The sequence below is a fragment of the Manis javanica genome, chromosome 12 (assembly GCF_040802235.1).
Source record: "Manis javanica isolate MJ-LG chromosome 12, MJ_LKY, whole genome shotgun sequence".
NCBI lineage: Eukaryota > Metazoa > Chordata > Mammalia > Pholidota > Manidae > Manis > Manis javanica.
Window position 1 is genome coordinate 96,943,110 of NC_133167.1, and position 25,857 is coordinate 96,968,966.

Genomic DNA, 25,857 nt, shown 5'->3' on the forward strand with positions numbered 1-25,857 from the left:
ATTCTACAGAGATGCTTCAGGCCTGGATATGGGAGTTTAAAGGGAGGCTTTAAATGGACAGGGTTCAGATCCCCACCTGTTTTTAACTAGAGACACTCTTCAGTTATTTACTTTGTATTTTGAGGTTTTTACATAAGATTTATTTTGACAGTTTCTGCTAAGTATTCCCCATTCCACTAAAAAGAACTTCAGAAGTTAAAACTGTTCCAGACTAATCTCTCTCTCAATTATTTTTGGTCTGCTATATATTTATAGAATAAATACAAAATGCTTGTATGCATATTAAAGAAAAATTAAAACATTTGCCAGTTTTTCTGTCCCTACTGTTATTTATAATCTTCTCTTACTGGAGAGTTGCAAGGAAAACATGGTGATCCTACAATGCAACTCAGCCCGATCTGATAGCAGACTACTTACTCATCAACAAGGCAATTTTTCCTGTGAATTCTGGAACTAGTTTGAAACTTTTGTTTCTGGACCTGGTTTGAATCTTTTGCTCAGCACAGCATTCTAGGTGAGCAATACCAATCAACTGGAGTTGGCAAAAAATGAAGCTGATTTGCCTCCCTGCTTGGCTTCTGCATGTATGTACATGGACTTACCTTATGCTATGCTTGATTTCTCTAATGGTCCCTCTTGGTGCTGAGCTTTCCATCTGTTCTGAAGGCTGCCCTTCTGTTTGGTTATCTTCCCTTAAAGTAATTTCCCATCCAACACCTGACAGTCTGGGGTTAGAGCCAGAGACAAGGGAATATACTGATTGTACTAGGCCTTACCACCAGACACCTGCTGGGTCTGTCCATATGGACATTTCACAGGGGAAAATGCTACAAATCAAAGATGAAACAGTAGGTTATTGCTTAAAATAGCAAGCTCCTTTTGGTCTTTCCTTAGTAAACAAGGAAAATAGCTAATGAGCATCTTCTTAAGGGTTTTCAGGTACTAAAAATGACTTTTGTTAAGATGCTCCTTGGTTAAATCTCCTTAGGCTTTATCAAGATTATCTTCCTTTATGAGTAGTTTCCAACTCTTCAATCAATTTTTGCTTTTATTTCAACTCTTTACAAGCGGTATACATTCCTTCTAAGCTGTACAGTTCATACCCAAGCAAGTTTTCTAACAAATAACGCATTAGGAAGAAAATCTATTTTTTAATTTTATTTGAGTTTCTTATTGAAGTATAACATACATTAAAAGGATATACAAATTGTAAGTGGACAGCTCTACTAATTGTCAGAGTAAATACACTGTCTAATCAGCATCCAGATCAAGAAACAGAGCATGAACAGAAATTGACACCCCTTCTTTCCCCCTTCCAGTCACCATCCTCTACCCAAGAAACTAGTATCATGATTTCTGACACCACATGTGTGTGTGTGTATATATACATATACATATATATATAGTTGTTTTTGAACATTGTAACATTGTAAAAGTTAATTCTTTTGTGTCTGCTTTCTTTGACTCAACTTTCTGTTTGTGAAATTCATCCATGTGATTGCATTTAGTTGTAGTTCAGTAATTTTCATTGCTATATAGCATTCAGTTTTGTGAATATACCACACTTTAAAGAAACAAATCCAGGCCACTGTTGAGACATATGAATACTTTCTAGTATATCGGCCAATTATATATATTCTTTTATATGTCTTTTGGTGCACATAAGCACTCATTACTGATGAATATTTCATCTAAGAGTGAAACTGAGGGGTCAAAGGGTATACATATGGTCAACTCTATGATTTACTACCAACCACTTGAGAAAGATTATATTATTTGTTTTGCTGCCCTAGTGTCTTGATTGCATAATGAATGATCATTATATTACTCTGAGGCTATTCTCCACCAGACAACAGTTTTTAGTAGGCATAGAAGCTTTAATCCCTGTCAGGCATGACAATGAAATATGACAGGAGACTTTGCAAGTAGCAAGTCTGAGCTGCTATTCCTTGTTTCTCAAATACATAAGATAAGAAGTTCCTGCCACCAGATGGAGGACAAAGGCAACAAAAGTTGAACACTGTTAGCAAAGACCTTAGAAATAATGTAAAATCAGAAATTATATAAATCAGACTACACAGATGTAATGGTCAAAGTGAGATTATTACTGGTCTTGAAGTTAGGTAGTTAAATGTGTACAACTGGCAGCTTGGTTGCTGTCACTGATGAGATGAAGAGAAGTGTCAAGGTCAAGTCACTGACCTTTGGCCAGGGATCATTCTGGAATTCCTCAAAAAAACAAAAAAACCCAGTGGAAGCCTATTGTTTTAAGGCTTTAAGTCCATCAGGATCATGCCAAATTATCATACGTAAGAGGATGGCTTCAAATCACAAAATCACAAAACCATAAATTTTATTCCTGAATCAACCATCTTCCTCGACCATAATCTGCCTCTGCTCCTTCCTTGCCGACCCCTTGCTGGCCTTCCACTTGCATTAACTGCATTTCCAGATGAGCTGTATAGTTTAACAGCCCCTTTAGCATCTCATGGGCTATTTTATTTCCATGTTTCATGTTTTGCCTTCCCATCTGGACCTTCTCCCCCCAACTACAATAATCAATTCCCTTTCTCAATTTAATTAACAGGTATTGAGGTCCTACTGTGTGCCAGAAGCTGGGCTGAATACATGTTCTGGCTTCATGGAGCTTAGACACAGCTTAGTTTTGACTAAGTTTGGAAAAGGGCAGGGTGCAAACTATCATCAGTCTGTCTTTGGGAGTAGGTGATAGTCAAAATAGAAAACAGCCCCTCAGTGCCTTGGGTAACATGGTTTCCATAGCCCTGGACTCTAGGGAACTGACTTCTAGACTCCTTGTGGCTAGCACTTTGAAGACAAAAAAAAAAAAAAAAAAAAACAAGAAAAGATGGTGACACCACAGAATACCCTTTACCCACCACTTTCTTCTTTGATTTTGCCTATTGTCCCCTTAGGAAGACAGTACCAGAGATGGAGACAATTTTTATGACAACTTTCTCAAGGGAGAGGGGGCTTGATGCAGCCTCACTCTTTGGCTGATAGCCTTCCTGTGTCAGACTGAGTGGCCTTGGGTTGGGGGTGCTTATGTGCCCTGATGTATGGCCTTAAATATAATTGCTCCTCTTTCAACAGTCAAGATTCTGGTGCCCTGAGTAAAATATATTTTAATAGGAGTTTGTTAAGACAAGATATTTCTACTTAGGCATGACATGTTACACTTAATTTTCACACTTTGAAAATGTAAATGTCACTCTTTTATTTTCAACTTAAAAAGTAGTGAAAGGTTAAAATAATTAGGTCACAAGTTGGAATTCTAATTGAAAATAATAAAGCAATTATAGGGCAATTGTAGGTTTTGAAAAGAGAAATGATGTGTGAAAAATGCCACCAAGTATCTGTATATAGTTTCCTGATATGCTTGGAGCATTTAAGTTAATTAGGACCATAGGTACAGAAGATGATCACCTATTCAATTCTATTATTTCATAGGAAATGGTGGGCTCCCAAATATTATAAAATTACACAAGTAAGATGTAGTACAACCAAGAGTCCAGATCTTTTGCTTTGTAGTTTATCACTCTCCTGATAGATATGCTTTCCTAAAATACCATTTGGCTTGATCTCTGCTGTTGAAAACATTTTTTAAATGCCTCAGGGCATTCTTTTTACTTAGACTGTGAGTGAGTGAACATAAGTTAGTATTTTTTTGAAGTTGTGGGTTCTCATTGTGTAGTAGGGATATTTTTTGGATATTCTTAATGATCAGTGGACTTGACAAAAAAATTAAGGAAATAGAGCCAACTCTATATTGATCTACTAATATCATCTGTAATATTTCAAAAAAAATTCCAAATTCTTAATATCATGGTTTGTTATAACTGTTTCCCTTAAAACTTACACTCAGAAAAATATACAAGTAATAAAGGAATATGGTTGTTTTTATGTTGCTACAGTTACAGAGACTCAACTATGAGAAAAAAACAATAAATATTCTTAGGGAAATTTGGAGGGAAGGTACAGCGGAGTTAGAATAACTCTCTCATGTAGGAAAACCTTTTATCCAAAGCTCTCTGACTACCTAACAAACCTAAATCCAGCATCTCTCACAGAAGAATTTGGCTTCTAGTCAGAGAAATGATTTGCAGGGACATATTATTAAAACTAGAGAGACATTATGTACATATCTGAAGTCACCTCAGATGGAGAATTTCTGTCATTTTCCTTATATGTAATATGATGTTACTCTATTACCTCCCTAATTCTCTTTAAAGCTTTTAATCTAACACTAATAAACATTCATCAGTCTGTTTAAGAATTCTATTAGGCCATGCTGGAAATTTATGTGAAAATGCGGAAACTGTGTTCAGTTCAAAATAAACAATGCCAGAAGAAGAGCTGTGTTATATATCCAGAGAATAAATGTTTCTTTTTGAGTACTATACTTTTCCAGAATTCAGAGAGGGCAGGAATTGAAGGAATCTGAGAAAGCAAGGAGCTACCACTGAGTCTTCCTTCCTATGGCATTGGTTATATAAAACCAACAGACTGAAAGTGAAAGAAATACAGAAATGTCATCCCAATAGATGCATTTTTGTTCAGACATTATGAAGGATTTTTATGTTTACCACTTTTATTGGCTTTAGGATAGGTAAATTCTACTAACCTATATTAAAACAAGATGTAACTTAGGGGAATCTCATAGATTATTTATAAGCAAGGGGTGAGGAATGGGAATAGCAGGATCTGGGCCAGGTAACTTCATTTTGGCCCTTTTTAAAGCCATCGGTCTTCATAAGAATTGTCAGAATCAGTTGATCTAATGCCCTTGTGACTGCAGCCCAATTGAGACTACTGGGTTTAGTTGTCTACACCCCTAGACCCCGAATAAATTTTAGGGGCTCCTGGCACCATTACAGAGTATAGAGACCAAAGCTAGTATAACTCAATTAACCCAAACTGGGGTAGGGGTGGGAAACTGGTAAGAATGTCATATGTACCTTACCATAAAAGTGATCCTGACACTGTCACAAATACCAAAACCAAGTGTCAAGAATGAAAACAAAGATGATGCATTTATTATTTATATTAATAGAAACAGCTTCCCCCCAAAAGTAACCGTATCTTTCAAGACAGTTATTTTGTTGAATTAAGTGACCGTATTACACAGGTATGGTAATGTTTTTAAATACATATATTAACGGTAATTAAAAAACAGCACTAGCGTTCCCCATTAAAAGTCCAAAAACTGTCGTTGTGTAGTCAAAACATCTTTTGACTCAATCTGACATCTTAACGACTTGAGCCAAATTTTTGTTGTGCACGTGAAGAAACAATTGCAAATGATTCACGACCTTGCGTTAGAACATCAGGATACCGTTAGGGTATGTGACTGTCTTGAGGGTCGCTCCCAGTGATCTGAGACCCACCCCGCAAAGCCGAGGAGACGGGAGCCCGGGCTGCCCCGCACACGAGGGCTCGGCGAGCTCCGCCGCCCTGGCTGCAGCTGCGGTGTTGGGTTCTCGCGCGGTCAGGTGTCGCCGGGGACAGGCGCAGTTATTTATGACTGTGGGGTTGGGCTGGGAGTGCGTGGCGGAGGAGCAGCCGGGATCCACCCCGCCCTGCAGGCTCTTCCCGGCCCGAGACCCCCCGGGCCCCGGCTGCGAGGCTGCCGGGAGGGCACCTCAGGCCCCAGGGTTGCAGGGGTCGTTCTCTCACAACCGCGAACCTCCGCGCACCGACTTCTCGCGAGGTTTCGGAGCCCCTTCCACCCCGCGCCACCCCCTCCTATCTCTGGTGCGGGCGGCTCCCGCTATGGCTGCGCTGCGGAGGCTCTTGTGGCCGCCGCCGCGGCTCCCGCCTCCGCGCTCCGCTCACCAGCCCTTCCCCGGGCCGTGGGGGCGGCCTGCGGGGATCGCCCCGGGCCCTCCCGGCCGGCCCTTCTCTCGCCGGGAGGAAGAAGAGGGGGCTGTGGCTCAGGCGGCGTGGAGGCGGCGGCGGCGCTGGGGGGAGCTGAGCATCGCGGCGGCGGCCGGCGGGGGTCTGGTCGGCCTCGTGTGCTACCAGCTGTATGGGGACGCCAAGGTCGACTCCGCGCGGGCGCCGGCCCCCGGGCGCCCCTTCGAGAGCGCGGCTCCTGAGCCGGAGGACCCACCCCGCGGCCGGGGTCTGCTTCCCATCCCGGTCGCGGCTGCCAAGGAAACGGTATGTGCGTGAGCGCGTGCGCGCGCGCCGGCCCGCCCGCAGGTGACGCGCGAGCGTGGGCCAGGTGTTCCACCTGAGCGCGGGCAGGGCCGGTGACAGCGTGCAGGGTACGCCTGAGACTGGGCCACAGTGACACCGGACATTGGAGGTTGTCGCGATGTGAGCTCCGCGGATGGGAGAGCCCGTGAGCAAGACCTAGACGTTCTAGGCCGGGCAGCCACTGGCCTGTTCACCCGGGTGCTGGGAGGACATTAAGGATACTGTCATTGATGTGTTAGGGCCTTAAAGGTTGCTGCTCGTACCACCTGTCAACCAAAACCCAAAACCAAGGCAAGGCAACAGCAAAAACCGATTCCCAAGCAGTCAAGGGGGTGACAGGCAGAACGTGGAAGGCTGCATCTGTGAGAGATGGGGACTCCAGTCTGGAGTCGGATGACTTGCGGGGTACAGTGCGCTGGGTCCAGTGGTCTGAGGTCTCAGAAGCTGCTACATTATCGTATGGATAATTAGAGAGGAAACGTCATAACTCTGTAGCCTCATCATAAGTCAGAAAAAATGAAGATGTCACCAGATTGGAAAAGAAAAAATTGAAAATCTATTCAAAACGAATAAATTTCTCTTATTTCCCCACCCCATACCCACCCCCAGTTAAAGCCAGGATCTCTAGTGGGGACAACAAGTGAGAACATGGATAGGACTGCAAAAGTAAGAAGCTGAGTGAAGGTAACTCCTACAGAAGAACTTCAAATGAAAATGTTCAGGTATCATTGTGTAGCTGATCATACATGGTAAAGATGATTATAAGGCTAGAGTGAATACAGAGGCACCATCCATTTGTCATTTCGGTATGTTTAATAAATAGTCATGTAAACAACTACGAAATCGTTTAGGGAAATTTTCCATGCAAGACTGGAAGAGTGTGAAGGGCTTAGATGAAAATAATTTAGGAAAGAGGCAGCTCTTCACTTTTTAACTTTAATGACATATACATATCCTTTGTTCTTTGTCCAGATGCACAGAGATGATCTGATAAATGCATCAGTTCCTCTGGTGGAGGTTTAATTGCATTTAGATCAGGAAATCTTCGTTATGGACCTTCTAGCAGCAAATCATAAATACATAGTATAAAGTATCTTTATATGATGAATACTTAGAATAATAGCAAGTATACCCTCAACTTTCATGCCCCATCCCCCACACAAGTCCCCAACATATGTAGACACATTAAACTTGTATCTTCATTAACCAAGTCAGAAGTTTTAGTCAACCATAGTTGATCTGGGAACCAGTTAGGATTAAGATAAAAATAGTATTTCCTTCTTTTTTAAAACTAATTTTACTTTTAAAGTTGAGAGAGAGGATCATGCAGTTTTTTAAAAGACCACACTGAGAAAGCTAGGACTCTAGCTAGTTAACTTCTACTAGTTGTAGTATTACTTAACTTCCCAATGCCTTTTTCCTCATCCATAAAATGAGGTTAATAGTCTTCCTCATAGAGTTGTGAGAATTAAATGAGTTAATAAGTTTAAAACAAAATGATATGGCTAGCATGTAGTAAGTGTTCATTGAATTTGTTTTGTATTTTCTTTTATTCATTTATTTTCTAATTATATATTATCTATTTATGTTATTATTGCTTAGTGTTTATAAAAATTCCTGTACAGTGTTTTGGAAGTCAAATAATACTAAAGTCCTGTGTCTTACCCTTCCCAAGTTTCCAGTCCTACATTCTGATCCTTATTCCTTTTGTGTTTGACTTTTTAGCCCCCTTTGAAAACTCTTATAGTCTTCTCTTTGTCCCTGGTGTTTGAAAATTTTACAGTAATGAGCTTTGATGTGGTCATTTTTTCATTTATTGTGCTAGATACTTGAGGGTCTTTACATATGGAAGTTCATGTCTGAAAATTCTTATACTTTTCTTGTATTATTTCTTGGGCAATTTCCTCTTCTCCATTTTCTTGTTTTCCTTTTCTAGAACTTCTGTTAGTCTGAAGATAAACTTCCTGGCAGATTCTCATCTAGTTCTAATTCTAATCTTTCCTGTATTCCAATTTATAAATCTTTCTGTTTGTTCTTTTTTTTAATGGGGGATATCTTTGAATTAATCTTGCAACCCTCCTATTGAATGTTTTATTTCAGCTATCCAAACTTTTTAATTTAAAGAACTGTTTTGTTTTCTCTGAGGTTCATAAGTTACAGACTTCAATTTTGTTTTATGGCTTCTAAGTTTCTCTTTTTACCATTAGGATGTTAATTATAGTTTTGTTTTTTATTGTCGCCTACTCCATGCATCTTGTTGTTTCTTTCAGGTTCTTTATTCCTGTTGATTTTCTCAGTGCTCACTTTCATTTTGGAGGTTTTCCTCACATATCTGTGGTGGTTGCCTATCTATATGAGAGGCACTCAGACTCTTTGTACGACCATGGCTTTTCATTTGGTAATCTGCACTTTTCATTAGAGTGGCATCCAATTGTCAGTATTTCATAAGTCTTTTTCTCTGGTGTCATTGAGCTTTCCCAAAGCAGGAAGAAGGGAAGGAGCAGTAATCTACTGGATGCAGGCTCACGTGCACATATGTGTGAAAGTATGTGTGTTGGGGGAGTGTCAGTGATAAACTTACTTATTGTGATTTAATCCTCTGTTTTCCACCTAGCCACTTCTGTCTCCACAAGTCCTTGTGTTTCCAAGGCTTTATCCTCTCTGGGGTATGTACTACACATCAGTTGGCTTCCATTTGGTCTCAAGGTAGAGCTTCTGCTCCTCTACATCAGTTGTCCTCCATCTCTTTAATATTATAAAAATTTGATGAATTCTCCTGAGTGTTTTAGCCTCCTTTCCTTTTTCCTTTTCTCAGTTCTTCTATGTTGATACCTTAAAAAGGATTCCTTTATTGTGATTTTAAAGTGATTAGGGGAGGAAGAAGTTGAAAGAAATGCATGAGGTCAATCTGTCTTTTTTCAGAAATATTTTAAATCTGTGTTGCCACTTCACTTATTATGCTTATTTGATTTCTCCTGAAGTGAAATGATTCCTTTTGATGTTTGAAACTGTAGCTAAGAACTTTTGATTTATAAAGCCTCTTTAAGAAGCATATTGCACTGAACATAGTCTAGAATATAAATCAACCTGTATGTGTTATGAGAATAATTTACCTGATGGGAGTGAATAACAGTAACTTGCTGAAAAATACAGTTCTATTGCCATAGTCTTGAACATTTCTAAGGACACTGTCTCTGACCTGCCTCCAGAAGGCCTCCAGAAAGCCTTCCTTGACTTTATACATTAGTTAACATACCCTGCTTATGATGATTACTTTACATAATTAATTGTTAATTGTCTGTTTCTCTGCTTTTCTTAGCCCTTTACAGAGAGACATTATGTTGGTCTTGGTCACCATTGTATCTTCATTGCCTGATTGCCTGACAAGGGGCCTGTCATTGGTAGACACAATAAAAATTTATTGAATGAATAAGTCCTTGCTAAATATTTGCATGGGACATACCCATTGAAAAGGCACATTCACATTCTTTGAGAATTAGTGGTTTAATATTTTGTTCAGCTGAAGTAGTTATTTATAGTATTAGAATTTTGTCAAGGTCAAAGTTCCAGGCTTTGGGAACCAAATCACGTGACACTATTTATTTTAATTGTGCGAGTTTTACTTGCCAAAATTTTTCAGAAAACATGGCCTTGAACTTTTTTATTATTATAAAGAGATGTTGACAAAATTTTTTTAGAAACTTGTATGTTAGCCTTAGAGTATTCTTTTTATTAATGGCAAGAAATTTTATTCTAGAACTGCCTCTTTGTTTCAGGTCCAGAATAAAAAAACTAGATTGCCTAACACTCTTTAGTTAGTATTTTACTTATAATACAGAAAACATGATCTATTTTATGATGTACTCACTTTGGAAGCTTTACACAACTTAGTTTATTTAGTTTTACTCTGAAGTGAAAAAAAGAACAATATTTGTATCTCTTGTATTTCTTTAATAATTGTCAATAATTATGCATTTTTATGTTTCTTTCACTGTATATCTTTCCCAACCTCTTTTTAAGGCAGTGCATTTTGAGACATAAGATTATGCTTATTTCTGCTTATTTCTTCCAAGGTTATTAAACAATTTGCCAGGTGTATAAATGGAGAAGAGTCCTAATTTTTTATTGGGTGAGGGAAGTCGCCTATATGTGAAATTGAAGATAGGTTAATTCTGTGTAGAATAACATTGTTGTATAGAAAGCTAAACCAGGTGATCCCCTCTTTTGGTTTCCTGAATCACCTGTGACAAATAAATAGAGCAGAGTCTACCCACATCCCTGATCAGGTCATAGATTCACAAACAACAATTTGTAGGTATTTTTTTTTCAAGTAAATTACAAATTTGAATGAATTTGAAAATATGTTTCCTCTTTCTGGTTACACCAACCAGGACTTACAGAAGTGCATGCACCTTTTGTCTGGGTTGCAATGAAAGAAAGCAACATATTATAGATGTCCTTTTGTTCAAATTCACATTGGAAATCAGGGAATGAAACTCACAACCTTCATCCTAAATTAAAAACAAAAACAACTCACATCTATAATTCTCTTCCAGGACTTGGAAATTGTCAACTAATGCCCAACAATCAGTTTGAATGAAGGTAAATAATAGGGTTTTTTTCTTGGTCTATATAATCTCCAAGTTAAAAATAATAATAATAAAGACATTGAATTGTGTCATGAATTGGAATTCGGATAAATAATATTTGGTTTTAATGTGATTTCCTAATTCTCACATTCTTACATATAATTCTGTTTATATAATTTTGGGCTGGACTGTTTATGAGTAGTAAGTAAAATATAGCTGTCCTCTTAAATATGCACTTAATCTCTAATAATTTTTGAGAAATGGATGCCATTTTCTACCTAAAGATTAAAGAAGGTATTTGGGATCATTAAAACAATTATATTAACCCTAATTTTTGAAGATTCTTTGAGGGAGGTTGTCATTCATTTTCCCATCTAGCACATAAACCTTGTATCTCGTAAGATTTTAATAAATTCTTATTTAATGACCAAGTACATGAATTCTAAATCCAGAAATGTATTTTTACTCTTATAGTTCTTTAGAAATCTTGTTTTTACACAGTCATCTCATCCATGCAAATTTTTATTCTCCCTGGAGTCCTTAGTCATTTATTATTAAATGCTTTGATGTTTTTCTTATTTTGAGATGGTTGCACATGTAAAATCACATATCTAAATTCCATCTAATTCCAACACCAGTTTTTGCAAATTGCTTAGTTATCACTGTAACAGTTCTGTAAGCAAATGGCTCATTTAACCTCTTCCCCCTCCATTTCTCTCTGTTTTAAATAACATTCCTTATGCTAATGGTCCTTAATATACTGAAGAGTATTATCTTTTCTGGTTCTGGAAAAGTATTAAGGAAGAACATTAATGTTAGAGTATGAGATTCTGTCTGAATGATTAATATTCTCTGAAACTAATGTGTCAAGCAGTTTTTCAGTTTCATAACCATAAAATCAGGATTTCCATATCCTCTCCGTTTTGGAAACAATTTTTCCATCCATCAATCCATTTATTCATTCAAATACTTCATTCAAGGAATATTTATTGATGTATAATAGGTACTAGGGGTTTAGTAATGAATGAAATAAAATTCACGTCCTTTTGCAGTTTACAGTCTGTTGAGGATGCAGAAGAATCATAGTGCATCACGGTGATGTGATGGGAGATAGAGAGATGACCATGGAATCCTGTAGGAAGGACGTGTAACTCAGACTTGGGACTTTAAATATGGCTTTCTGGAGGAAGTAACATTTAAGTTAAGACTGGAAGGATGGGTAGGAATTATTAGGTAAAGAGGAGGCAGGGGGGAGGAGTGTGAAGAAAGGTATTCTAGGTGGAGGAAAAAACATGTGTGAGAACAAGCATAATGTGTTTCCAGAACTGAAAGAAGGCTGGTGTGGATGTGTATCGGAGAAATAGAGGCAAGTGATCAGGCTTCATGCTGAAGGCAATCAAGAGGCAGATAGGAAGGCTTCTAAGACCTATTAATGTATTTGAACTTTATCTTAAGAGTAATAGGAAGGCATTGATGTATTGTGGCAATAGGATAATATCATATTCGAATTTTAGTAATATCAAAATGCTGGATAGGGAAGTATAGGGAGGGGTACAGTGCTGAAAAACGGGGGCCAGCTAAAATGCTGTTGCTTCTTAGATAAGAATAATGTTAGAGGTATGATTCTCTGTTACGACATGTACATCAGGCAGTTTTTTAACCATAATATTTCTTTAGACAAGAGATGGTTATGGCTTTATGAGGGGAATGGCAGTGAAGCAGTGAGAAGTTGATGGATTGGAGAGACATTCAGAAGGCAGAATCCACAGGATTGGTAGTGGATTGGATTGTACAGTGAGGGAGATGGAAGAGTCTAGGATGATAGTAAGTTTTTGTCTTGGGTAACTGAATGGATTGCACAGCCATTCACTGAGACCAGGTCCTCAGGAGAAAACAAAGGTTGGGGGTAGTGGGCATGGATGATAACTTTTTAACTTGCACAGTGGATTAAGGAGTTTTAGGCAGCTGAAGGGCTATTTCCAGTTGGATACCCAAGCTTGGGAGAAAAATCTATAATAGCAGTAGATTTGGGAATCATCAAGTATTAATCATTAAGAATGGATGACATTGTTCAGAATATGTAGAATAAAAAAAGTACCTACGGAGAGAGCCCAGGTGAGCATCAGTGATTTAAAAGACTGGCAGAGAAGTGGAACTCTGCAAAAAGCTGAGAAGTAAGGTCCAGACAGCTCAAAGAAAGCCAGGAGAGTCTTGGAAGCCAGTGAAAGATAGTGCTTCCAATAAGTACTGTAGTCAGTTGCAGGGAGCTCTGTACCATAGTTGGTCAGCTAAGATGAGAAATAGAAGGTGTTCGTTGGATTCAGCAATAGGGAGGTCATAGGTGATCATGGTGAGATGTTGGAGGTGAAAACCAGGTTATAGTTGGATGAGTTTGATAGTAAAGGTAAAGAAAAGGTGAGGTGGACAAGATGAGGTAAGTGTTGACAACCCTCTCATGAATTGGGCCATGAAGGGGAGGAGAATGGGCAGTAGCTTAAGGGACATAGAATTGATTTTTTAAAGATAAAAGGCCCTTAAATATGTTGAAATGCTGAAGGAAGGAAGAAGAACACTAAACTCAAAGGAAAGAGTGGATAATTGGTTTGCCAAGGACCAATGTGGAGATGGAATTGAAAGTTAATGCACAAGGGGAGTTTAATCTTAGATAATAGGAGTGATGTAATAGGAAGTAATAGGAAGAAAGGATGGGAAGAGATAGAAGGCCTGCATGTTTAGGACAAGTAGTTAAAGAGTTCTTGCCTGATGGCTTCTATTTTTCTCTATAAAATAGAAGGTGATGTCATCATCTAAGAGCAAAATAATAGAAATTTGTTAAGTAACCATGAGAGGGATTTGGGAGAAAGTAGAGTATTGAAATGACCACTTAAAAAAAAAAACACAGAAAGCCATGAAATTTTTAATTTGCTCATGTTTTGCATTTGCAAGGTTAAATATGAGTTTTTAAATGACAAAATGAACTTTTAACTTGCTCGTGAAATGTACAAGTTTTTCAATGAATATTTTTACATTGTCATAACTTTTGTGGTTCTAATTCTTGTTTATGTTATCCCCCTTTTTGAGATGTATAAACCTTAGTAATATGATCTAATCAGTACTTTTTACCCATGATGTAGTATTTAACTTACATAGAAAATGTACCAACTTATAATTTTTTTATGCTACAGATTTTATTCTTTTGTTTAACCTTGATGGGCAAGTTTAAACTGGAGAATATTAGTTCTCATTGATCTCCTGTAATTACTGTATCAAACAGAGAATTTGAGTAACTTCATTTTGAATAGTGTAAACACGCTTGTGTTGGAGAAAATGTGTTTGAAAAAATTAAACAAGTTCTTTTTATGGCATTATCCATCTAGCATTAAAGAAAATGCCTAGTCATTTGTGTATTAAACAGTATTTTCTAGATATATTATTTTCTTCACCTTCCTCTTTAAGTAACACGTTACTCCTTTATTCTCTGATATATTGATAGGTTACATAAGCTAAGTAAAATGTGAAAATTTAGTGCTGTATCATTTTTTTTTTCCTGAGTAATGACTTTTTTTTTTTTTTTGAGAGGGCATCTCTCATATTTATTGATCAAATGGTTGTTAACAACAATAAAATTCTGTATAGGGGGGTCAATGCTCAATGCACAATCATTAATCCATCTCAAGCCTAATTCTCGTCAGTCTCCAATCTTCTGAAGCATAATGAACAAGTTCTTACATGGTGAACGAATTCTTACATAGTGAATAAATTCTTACATGGTGAACAGTACAAGGGCAGTCATCACAGAAACTTTCGGTTTTGATCACACATTATGAACTATAAACAATCAGGTCAAATATGAATATTCATTTGATTTTTATACTTGATTTATATGTGGATCCCACATTTCTCCCTTTATTATTATTATTATTTTTATTTTTAATAAAATGCTGAAGTGGTAGGTAGATGCAAGATAAAGGTAGAAAACATAGTTTAGTGCTGTAAGAGGGCAAATGTAGATGATCAGGTGTGTGCCTATGGACTAAGTATTAATCCAAGCTAGACAAGGGCAGCAAAACATCCACGGATACAGAAGATTTCTCTCAAAAAAGGGGGTGTGAGGTTCTGAGCCTCACCTCTGTTGATCCCCAATTTCTCACCTGATGGCGCCCCTGCGACTGTGCCTGATTTAGGTTGTTCCTCCCTTGAGGAATCTTACCCGTCTCTGGCTAACCAGTCATCTTCCAGGGCCATACAGGGAAATGTAAAGTTGGTAAGTGAGAGAGAAGCCATATTGTTTGAAAAGGTTAGCTTTTTACTTCTTTGGAGATTTATGCCCTGTGGCTTCTATGCCCAGCACTTGTCTCGAGGTATCTTTACCACCTGGAGGAATTATGATACTCGGTAAATTTGATATGAGGCACGAATTCTATTTAAGGGTTGTAATTAGGAAGGAAGAAGAAAAGCTATAGAGGTAGCATATGAAGGAAACTTGGGAGGATTGATTATTTCTTTGACATATCTTCTTGTAGAGTACCTTAAGCATGTATAGGTTTTAAAATACTAACTAACTTGCACACACATATTAACATAATAGGAATATGGTGACATAAACAATGCAAATCTATAATTACCAGCCATCTCCAGTGGAGCCAAGAAAACCAGTTAGGCACCCTAGGCATTTGTGAAAATTTGTCTATGATATGATGGATATTGTCCAACTGTACTCGAACTGTCTGAGAGAAATCAGACAAATTAAAGCAGCCCATTTCTGGGATCTGTTCACATCCCATATGTTCTTTTAACCGTAGATAGTCTATAGTCATAAGATTTTGGAGCGCTACAACTTGCACCCCTCCCAACTCCTGGTTGAGTTCCAACAGTACAGATTCGGTCAAATTCGTTGTCTCACTGTATGCACATGCCAGCCTAGACATCTCCCTCCTCATTCCTATGGCAAGTCCAGGAAATGGTGGGGTGGACGCAGCCACAACCGCAGCATCGCCCGGATCCCTGTGGAGGCTTTTTGATGATCATCCCCCGGCGCGAGTCATCCAGAGAGTGCTGATGTCGGAAGCTCCTCCTCATATTGTATCTTAGTTCATTTTCTGGGTAACCAAGCTAGGCCTTGATCTTCTGCATAGAAACAAACAGACCCTTTGCCCACACTTTGACATGCCCTCTATACCACTGTGTAGAACTCATTGGAGGTCAGGACACAGGAACTGCTTTTTTTTTTTTTTTTTAAATTAAGAGAAGAATATTATCAGAACAGAGTACCTCCATAGCTGATCATCTGACACCCTTTAAGTGATCAACATTAAGGATATTTAAGGCAAGCATTGATCTTTGATTTACCAATAGTTTTATCCTGTCAAGGAGTAATCCCCCTTTTCTTTCTTTCTTTCTTTTTTTTTTCTTTTTTTTCTTTTATTTTTTTAATCTTTAATCTACACACTTACATGAAGAATACTATGTTTACTATGCTCTCCCCTATATTAGGTCCCCCCTAAAAACCACATTACGGTTACTGTCCATCAGCTTAGCAAAATGTTGTAGAATCACTACTTGTCCTCTCTGTGTTGTACAGCCAACCGTCCCCTTTCTCCCTCCCCCCATGCATACTAATCTTATTACCCCCCTTCTTCTTCCCCCCCCTTATCCCTCCCTGCCCACCCATCCTCCCCAGTTCCTTACCCTTTGGTACCTGTTAGTCCATTTTTGGGTTCTGTAATTCTGCTGCTGTTTTGTTCCTTCAGTTTTTCCTTTGTTCTTATACTCCTCAAATGAGTGAAATCATTTGGTATTTCTCTTTCTCCGCTTGGCTTATTTCACTGAGCATAATACTCTCCAGCTCCATCCATGTTGCTGCAAATGGTTGGATTTTTCCACTTCTTATGGCTGAGTAGTATTCCATTGTGTATATGTACCACATCTTCTTTATCCATTCATCTACCGATGGACATTTAGGTTGCTTCCAATTCTTGGCTATTGTAAATAGTGCTGCGATAAACATAGGGGTGCATCTGTCTTTCTCAAACTTGATTGCTGCGTTCTTAGGGTAAATTCCTAGGAGTGGAATTCCTGGGTCAAATGGTAGGTCTGTTTTGAGCATTTTGATGAACCTCCATACTGCTTTCCACAATGGTTGAACTAATTTACATTCCCACCAGCAGTGTAGGAGGGTTCCCCTTTCTCCACAGCCTCGCCAACATTTGTTGTTGTTTGTCTTTTGGATGGCAGCTATCCTTACTGGTGTGAGGTGATACCTCATTGTAGTTTTAATTTGCATTTCTCTGATAATTAGTGATGTGGAGCATCTTTTCATGTGTCTGTTGGCCATCTGTATTTCTTTTTTAGAGAACTGTCTGTTCAGTTCCTCTGCCCATTTTTTAATTGGGTTATTTGTTTTTTGTTTGTTGAGGCGTGTGAGCTCTTTATATACTCTGGACGTCAAGCCTTTATCAGATCTGTCATTTTCAAATATATTCTCCCATACTGTAGGGTTCCTTTTTGTTCTATTGATGGTGTCTTTCGCTGTACAGAAGCTTTTCAGCTTAATGTAGTCCCACTTGCTCATTTTTGCTGTTGTTTTCCTTGCCCGGGGAGATGTGTTCAAGAAGACGTCACTCATGTTTATGTCTAAGAGGTTTTTGCCTATGTTTTTTCCCAAGAGTTTAATGGTTTCATGACCTACATTCAGGTCTTTGATCCATTTTGAGTTTACCTTTGTATATGGGGTTAGACAAAGGTCCAGTTTCATTCTCCTACATGTAGCTGTCCAGTTTTGCCAGCACCATCTGTTGAAGAGACTGTCATTTCGCCATTGTATGTCCATGGCTCCTTTATCAATTATTAATTGACCATATATGTTTGAGTTAATTTCTGGAGTCTCTAATCTGTTCCACTGGTCTGTGGCTCTGTTCTTGTGCCAGTACCAAATTTCTTGATTACTATGGCTTTGTAGTAGAGCTTGAAGTTGGGGAGTGAGATCCCCCCTACTTTATTCTTCTTTTTCAGGATTGCTTTGGCTATTCGGGGTCTTTGGTGTTTCCATATGAATTTTTGAATTATTTGATCCAGCTCGTTGAAGAATGTTGCTGGTAATTTGAGAAGGATTGCATGAAATCTGTATATTGCTTTGGGCAGGATGGCCATTTTGATGATATTAATTCTTCCTAGCCATGAGCATGGGATGAGTTTCCATTTATTAGTGTCCCCTTTAATTTCTCTTAAGAGTGACTTGTAGTTTTCAGAGTATAAGTCTTTCACTTCTTTGGTTAGGTTTATTCCTAGGTATTTTATTCTTTTTGATGCAATTGTGAATGGAATTGTTTTCCTGATTTCTCTTTCTATTGGTTCATTATTAGTGTATAGGAAAGCTACAGATTTCTGTGTGTTAATTTTGTCTCCTGCAACTTTGCTGTATTCCGATATCAGTTCTAGTAGTTTTGGAGTAGAGTCTTTAGGGTTTTTTATGTACAGTATCATATCATTGTATCATTTAATAGACTGGCATAGTGTTTGCTCATTAAAGAGTTATTTTCCAAATTGAAAAAGTAGAATCCATGCTTTTTTCCCCATTCTCTGAATTGCCTTTTACCCGTTTTAATATTACATCTCCAGAATTTAGGATACAGGAAGTGTACATAAAAACCTTCAAAAACTCCATTTTTTTCTTCTTTCTGATAAGGATAATATCTATGCAGTTTGATACTGTTTAAGTATTGACTAGGTGAGGTATTTGGATTATCCCTTTCCCTGGAGGGGAAATGATGGATTAGTCAATCTCCTTGCAACAGTTCAAAGTGAAATTTTCCTAACTGGCTTTACCTCAGGTTGGAAAGGCTCTCAAAGGTTAGGTCCACTTTAAGCTACTCCAACCTGTTATTTTGTTCTTTACAAATAGGGTCAATCTAAATGTCTTCCAAACAGTTTAAATTTATTTTCACTAATCTAAAGATGGGATATGACCTTAGTTTTCATATACTTACAAACACATTCACTCACTCTCTTCAGGAGATTAAGAAAGGTTTTGAAGACACTACTACCACCACGCTTAATGACAGAGTCCTAAGGATGGTCATGGGCAGCTTTTGGACTGGAGTTTGTGGTGAAACAAGATGAGTGTGACTCAAACTTTGCATCCTTTTCCTTTCCCCTTTCAGTCTTTGTTGTCACATGGCTTCCTGCATACTGCTTCCAACACAAATAAATGGGTCCCATCAGGATTTCATGTCTTTCTAGTAAAGAATGCAGTCTGGGTAACCTGGTCTAGACCTGCACAGATGTGCTATCACATGTGGCTGTCATCATCTTCTCTGATCTGCCAGCTCTGGTGATTACCTGGTCAACTGGAATGAGGATCAGATAAATTCATTTTCATAGGAGCCGTCTCAGATCGTCATTGAAAGAACTATAAACAGTGACTACCAGGAAAAAAAGGACATTAAAAGAAGGATGAAATCCAAGAAACCGTGATGAATAAAGAAATTGGTAAAAATGGAGTAATTCTTAAACATTGACTACATATTACAACAATAATTATTGTTTTGAAATAAGTTAAACCAAAATGGATCTCAAATATTGAACAACAATGATGTGTAAGACAATAGGGCTTGATTACAGTTAAGTGTTCTTTGTGGAAAATAGAAATAAAATTAGATGCCTACCTCATGTCATAGTAATCTAGGTGGATTAGAGGCCTAAATGTGATAAGTAAAATGTTGAACTATTTAGAAGAATATATATGAAAATAAAATTTTGACCCGAGGAGGGGGAGGTTTTTCAAAACATTACAAAAAGCACAATCTAGAATGGAAGATAGTGCTACATTTCACTTCATTAAACAGAAATGTCTAATAGAATACAAAGAATCTTTGCAGTGGAAAAAGATAGTTAAAATACATAGCATTTACAAGGAATAAGCACTGATAATATGAGGTGGTGATCTACAAATCAGTAAGAGAAAAGACAGCAGCAAAATATATGGAGGGTCTGGATAGCAATTCTAGAGAATGATAATTCAGAAGACCAAAAACCTCGAAAAGATGCTCAACACCACTAATAATAGGAAAATACAATTCAATGAACCACTATTTCTTAGCAATTAGATTGGTAAAATTAAAAGTAGTGACAATAAATGTTGGCAATGATATGGAGCAACAGAAAGTCTCATATTTTGCTGGTAGGGGCACAAATCTTTGGACTATTGATTGACGTTATGTAGTAAAGTGAAGATTCACTTGCCTAATAACTCAGAAATCCTATCTGGATATAAATCCTTGAGAAATTGAAACATATACCTAAGGAGACATGTTTAACAGTCCTTTTATATGTGCCTGATACCTCCATTTTCCATCCCTCAACAGCTACTCCAACGTGTTGTGTTTCCCTCTTCCTGCAGTGCACCCCACCTTGCCCTGTCTCAAGCAAACAGCACCATTCTTCACAGAGGAAATATCTTTCAGAAATAAATTTGCTCCGTTTATTACTTCCTCACAACCAAATTTGCTTTCATCGACCCTCACTTCTAATTTCATAGGAAATGATGAATCTTCCTGAGACTAGAGAACAGAATTGGGAGTTTATAAATGGGTATTTGGTTCTGTGATTTTTCTCTAGCAGTGCCCAGTAGCCCAAGAGGCGGAGCAGTTCTAGATGATGATGCAGAGTGGTTATAGAATTTTGTCATTAAATTTTGAAGTTGGGAAGTCAGAGAGCTTTGAGGCTGTTATTAGGTGGGCCATCTGCTTGAACATTGAAGTTCTCTTTGACATAATTTGGGGTGATGAGGAAAATCATGAGTTACATATTAAAATCCTCTTTAATAAGTGAGTAGGAATGCCACAGGCAAGATGTTAACAATATAACCAGGGCGTATCTGTCTCCGTTAGTATCAGTTGACTTAGAATTTACTGCCAAATATTAGTATCTGAGTGAAGCTGGTGGCAGAGAAGAGCAGAGAGCCTTCATCATCATCAATAACCAAGAAAAAATTGGTTGGTAAAAGATTAATTCTTGAATTCTTGGGAGTATGTTTGTCTCAGATAATGCCTTTCCGTCTTTCATTCCTATTAAATTCAAGTGATTTAAGTTCTTACAGAACAGAAAATGCTAATGTGATGGGAATAAACTGCCAAAAGTAACATTTTCTTTTAAAATAATTATAATTAACAGCATAATTATAATAAACAATACATGATTTTAAAACTTGTTTACCCTTTTCAGTAATAATTTCTACAGATGAAAAATTGAATATTATTTAAAATGTTTTTATACCTTTTAGTGCTTTTTTCTTGTCAAATTTAAAAGATATAGAAAATTATATATTCTACCACTCAGAATTAATAATTGACATTTTGAATTATTTGTTTCTAGTCTTTTTCAGAGAGAAAAACTAAGTGTGCTGTCTTTTTTAATAGCAGTATTAAACAACATTGGCTCTTAATAGACTTTCTCTTCACATTTTTAAACTTGTTTTTAACCTTAGCAATTTAAACAAAGGTTAGTATAGCATTATGGTTAAGAGTGTGGTCCCTGGAGTCAGAATACTAGATTTGAATCTCAACTCTTTGATTTAAGAACCTTGACAAAGCTAATTAACTTTACATTAATTTTGTCATAAAGGGTTAGCCAGCACTCTCAAGAAATAAATAGAATACCACCTACTGTATAACTTAGATGTTTCAAACTGAGCCAGGAAGGCTGGGAGAAAGGTGGTAGAACATGAGGCAGGTGGGAGCCACAGGAAATATCAGAAAATTGGAATAGTTTTATTTAGAGAACTTCCACCTTACAGTGTCATAGAGGTACCTGATATTTCAAATTTTGTTAATGGAACTAAGCTGCCAAAGACTATTTCTGCACCCTGCTGATTAATAGAATAGATAAACTGATTGGTTGGCCAAGGGAGGAAAATATTTTCATTTAATCTTGCAATTTATGGAATTAGTATGTATTGGTCCGTTTTACAATTGAAAATGCTGAAGTTCAGAGCAGTCATTTTTCCCAAGATTACTTAATTAGGACACAGTGAAGCTGGCATTTGAAAATAGGCCTGAAGGATTACAAAACTCATGTACTTTATTCTAATATACCAAGCTATGTAATATGAAAGAAGACAGACTGGGTGTTATAACACCTAGGTTCTGGTCCCAGACTCATTTTCTGTCTTTATGATCTTGATGAAGGCCTCTCTAAATTAAGCTAAAGAACTATTTTATAAAATTGGACTAATAATATATGTTCTGTTTGTTTTTTAAGAAATAATGTACCATTCCATAACTTTTTCTGTCTGTACTTATGTGTGTGTTTCTGTAAAGCATGACTTTTTTTTGAACCATTCTTCTGTAACTTCCTTTTTATCACCCACCTATATGTCTTATGAATCTTTATATAGTACCACTTCTAGATCTACCATGTCCTTTTAATGGCCACATAATATGCCATAATTGATTTAAACATTATCCTAATGATAATTTTCATGGTTTCTATTTTTTTTTCACTATTATAAACAGTGCTGCAATGAATATTCAGGGTTCTATGAAGATTTAAATGTTAAATGTGCAGAGCTATGAAATTTTAATAGAAACTATCAAATCATTCTTTAAAATGGTTGCATCAAGATGTATTTCTACCAGCAGTGGGTAATGGACTTCCAGTGTCCCCCTTCACTTCACATTATCAGACTTATTTACAGTTTGAGTGTGAAAAAATGATAATAGCATGATTGTTAAAATTCCCATTTCTCTGATTACTAGTGAGATGGAAAATTTTTTGTTTATCATTTTCTAGGAATTGCCTATTGATATATTTTTGCCAATTTCTGTTTATTTATTGCTTTCTAGGATATTAAAAATATTAAATCCTATTTGTAGATTACAGGTCATAGAAATTTTCTCTCACCTCAGGCCTTTTAAAAATATATTTACAGACTTATAAACACATATGTCATTTCCTTTGTACAAATGTGACCATACTGTATCAATTGTTTTGCCTTATATACTGATGTTGTTGACATATGATATCAGTATATTATTATAGGTCTATTATTGTCTTTTATTTGGACACACTTCCAAACTATGGATATACCATAATTTATATTTAATGTTGTTTATTTCATTTTCAGTTTTTTAAAAATAAGACTTGTTAAAGGTTTGCCTTTTCATAGGTCTTTTCAAATACCAATTTTTAATTAAATTAGTATGCTGTTTTATTCCTTGTTTATTTCTGCTTTTATTTTTGACCATTCCCTTCTATTTTCAAATTTATCTTTCTTAGCTTCTTGAGTTGAATACATAGTTTGTTTTAAATTCTTACTGCTTTTCAGTAAGGATTTACATTTAAAGGATACATGTAAGGATATGAATTTTTCTGTGTCAGCAATCGCCTTGACCAAGTTACACAGGCTGCTATTTGTAAGTTCCTAAGAGTCATTTAATTTCAGAGAGCTTACAATCTCCATACTTATTTATTCTTTAACATGAGAGTTATTTAATTATTTAATAGTGTATCTTAAATTTTCCAAAGTGTTTTTTTTTGTTAGTCTTTTGTTGCTAAATTTTAGCATTTTTCCATACAAGGCAGAGAATAAGACCTGAATGATTTCTTTTTTAAAAAAACTAAATATATATATAATTTTCAAAAAGACAATATATAATGGTAGCTTATAAAATAAACTATCAACATACTTATTACATCCTATCATAGTTCTTTCTTCCCCAAAGAGGTAACCACTGTTCTAAGTTTGATTTGTACCATTCCCACACTGTTTCATGTTATTACAAATAGATATATCCTTGAATAATACACACTTATTTTGCAAAATTTAAATATTCTGTAATAGTACTTATCCTTTTATAGTTTGTATTTTTATTTAATATTTAAGAAATTTATCCATATTGATGCATGTACTTCTAGTAAATTTACTTTTACTACTATGTAGTATTTATGAATAATTAAACCTATAGAACTTCCATACCTTTACTGACCTTCTTTGAAGACTAATACATGGTCAGTTTATATATTTTCTGTTTATTAAAAACAAAGTTAATAAGCATCTTATTTATTGTGTTACTCAGATCCTTTTTCTTTCCTGGTTTCTCTACTTGATATGCTCATTTCTAGTAGAAATGTATTGATAAGTCAGCTATGTTTGTAAATTGACCAAATTGCATTCTTATAACAGTTTTTCCATCATATAATTTTAAGCTAGTTTCTTTATGTGTGTAATATCTTACTGATGAGTTTTTCTTTGTCTCATTTAATGCTTTTAAACCTTTAACTTCATGTATTTTCAAACATTCTGGGTAATGTTTTTTAACCCTGACTCTTGTAAGGAACGTTTATATGAATTTAAAAAAACACAATATGAGAGTTGCTCTTTTTTAATGAGGGAGTTTAACCCAATCATATTCATTGCGATTATGGACATATTTACATGCATTTTTCTGTATTATGTGAGCGTGTTATTTCTTTATCATCTGACATTAGATTGATCCTTTCTTTTCTCATCATTCCTCTCCCTCTAGTGATTTGAAAGGTATATATCCTATTTCTAGTCTGCAAATGATTACACATAAATTTAACATAATTTAACTATACATCTGAAACTTTAGGATAAATCAGTATCAAAAGATTTCCCACTACACAAAAAACAAGTGATGAAACATGTTCTGCTGTATTGTCTTCCCCACCCTGCATTTCTGAAGTCAACTATATTGTTAGTACCCAATAATTACTGATTTTTTATTATGTTTAAATTTTAAGGAATCATTTAATTAATAATTGCAGTAAGTTACAGCCACATTCACCCATTCATTTATTCAGCAAATATTTTAGAGCCTGCTACAAGCCAGAAACTCTTCTAGGCAATAGGGAAACTGAAATGTACCATTTCTCTCTTCATGGAATTTATATTATTTTGGAAAGCCAGAGATACAAATTTTGGATTTGTCAGCATATTTATAATACGAAAAGGAGATCATCAAGGGAGTAATTATAGATTTTAAAAAGGGAGGGGGAGGGACTTCAAGGACTGGCCCTAGGGCATAGTGTAGGTGAGAAGTACCAGTTTAAGTACCAAGAAGGAACTGCCAGAGGATAGAGGAAAAATCAAGGTGAGGTCTTGGGAACTGAAAAAAATTATTTCAGGGAAAAGAAAGTTATCAACTGTGTCACATGCTGTAAGATGAAAACTGAGAATTGACCTTTGGATTTAGCAACAAGGAAGTCATTGATGGCCTTGACAAGCAGTTTGAGCAGAGCGGTAGAGGGGAACTGACTGGAGGGGAAATCAGAGACAGTAAATGTAGGCCTCCCTTTCTAGTAGCCTTGCTGTAGAGCAGGGGAGAAATGCTGGGAGGAAGGAAGAGTAGCTAAATGAAGTGGAACCAGAGCTTTCTAGATGGGAGAAATGTAAACATGTGTATGCTGGAGAATATTCAGTAGTATAGAAAAATATAGTGAGGTACATAGGAGGGCACGGAAGGGACTGCCGGAGCACCATCCTTGAATAGGCAAGAAGAGATGAGACGTACACAGTAAACCGCTATGCATACTGCATCCCTAGAGAGATACTTTCACTGATATCATCTTCCTATCAAACAGTGAGGATATATGTGAAAATACATTGTAACCTGTAACTAACCCTATAATGTAAGCTACTGTAAGATGTAAGAGGAGACTTTAAAATCATAAGTGATCAGTTACTCTTCTTTTCTAATTTACAACTTTTTTTTTTTCTGTTTGATCTCAGCCAGGGATATACTACTGGCTGGCTGGTCTTCAGCTGTGTGTATTTCTACATAGACACATTTACTAAGCATCAAAACATTTCACCTAGAGTACTTTGGGATTTTCCCACACTGGGAATTTGATGTTTAACCTTTCGACCACCCAACAAGCAAAGAAAATGTTACTGCTTTTATCTTCTCAGAAGCTTTTAAACAAGCCTGAAGCCATTTGAGAAAGCCAAGTGTAATACTTCCGTGAACATCTTTTTAGCTAGAATAAAAATAGATAGGAATAGAATCTCATGCCCATCTTATAAGGTTCT

General features: G+C 36.8%; 1 protein-coding gene across 2 annotated transcripts in view; it reads left to right on the forward strand.

Annotated features, from left to right (window-relative positions):
* Positions 1–5,048: 5,048 nt before the first annotated feature.
* MICU3 (mitochondrial calcium uptake family member 3) overlaps positions 5,049–25,857 on the forward strand; it is an 85,590-nt gene continuing 64,781 nt past the window's right edge. For both annotated transcript variants that reach the window (XM_017653983.3, XM_017653984.3), the window contains exon 1: positions 5,049–6,180. In XM_017653983.3, the coding sequence (XP_017509472.2) occupies positions 5,539–6,180 (642 nt within the window). In that variant the 5' untranslated portion in view covers positions 5,049–5,538. The remainder of the gene's footprint in view (positions 6,181–25,857) is intronic.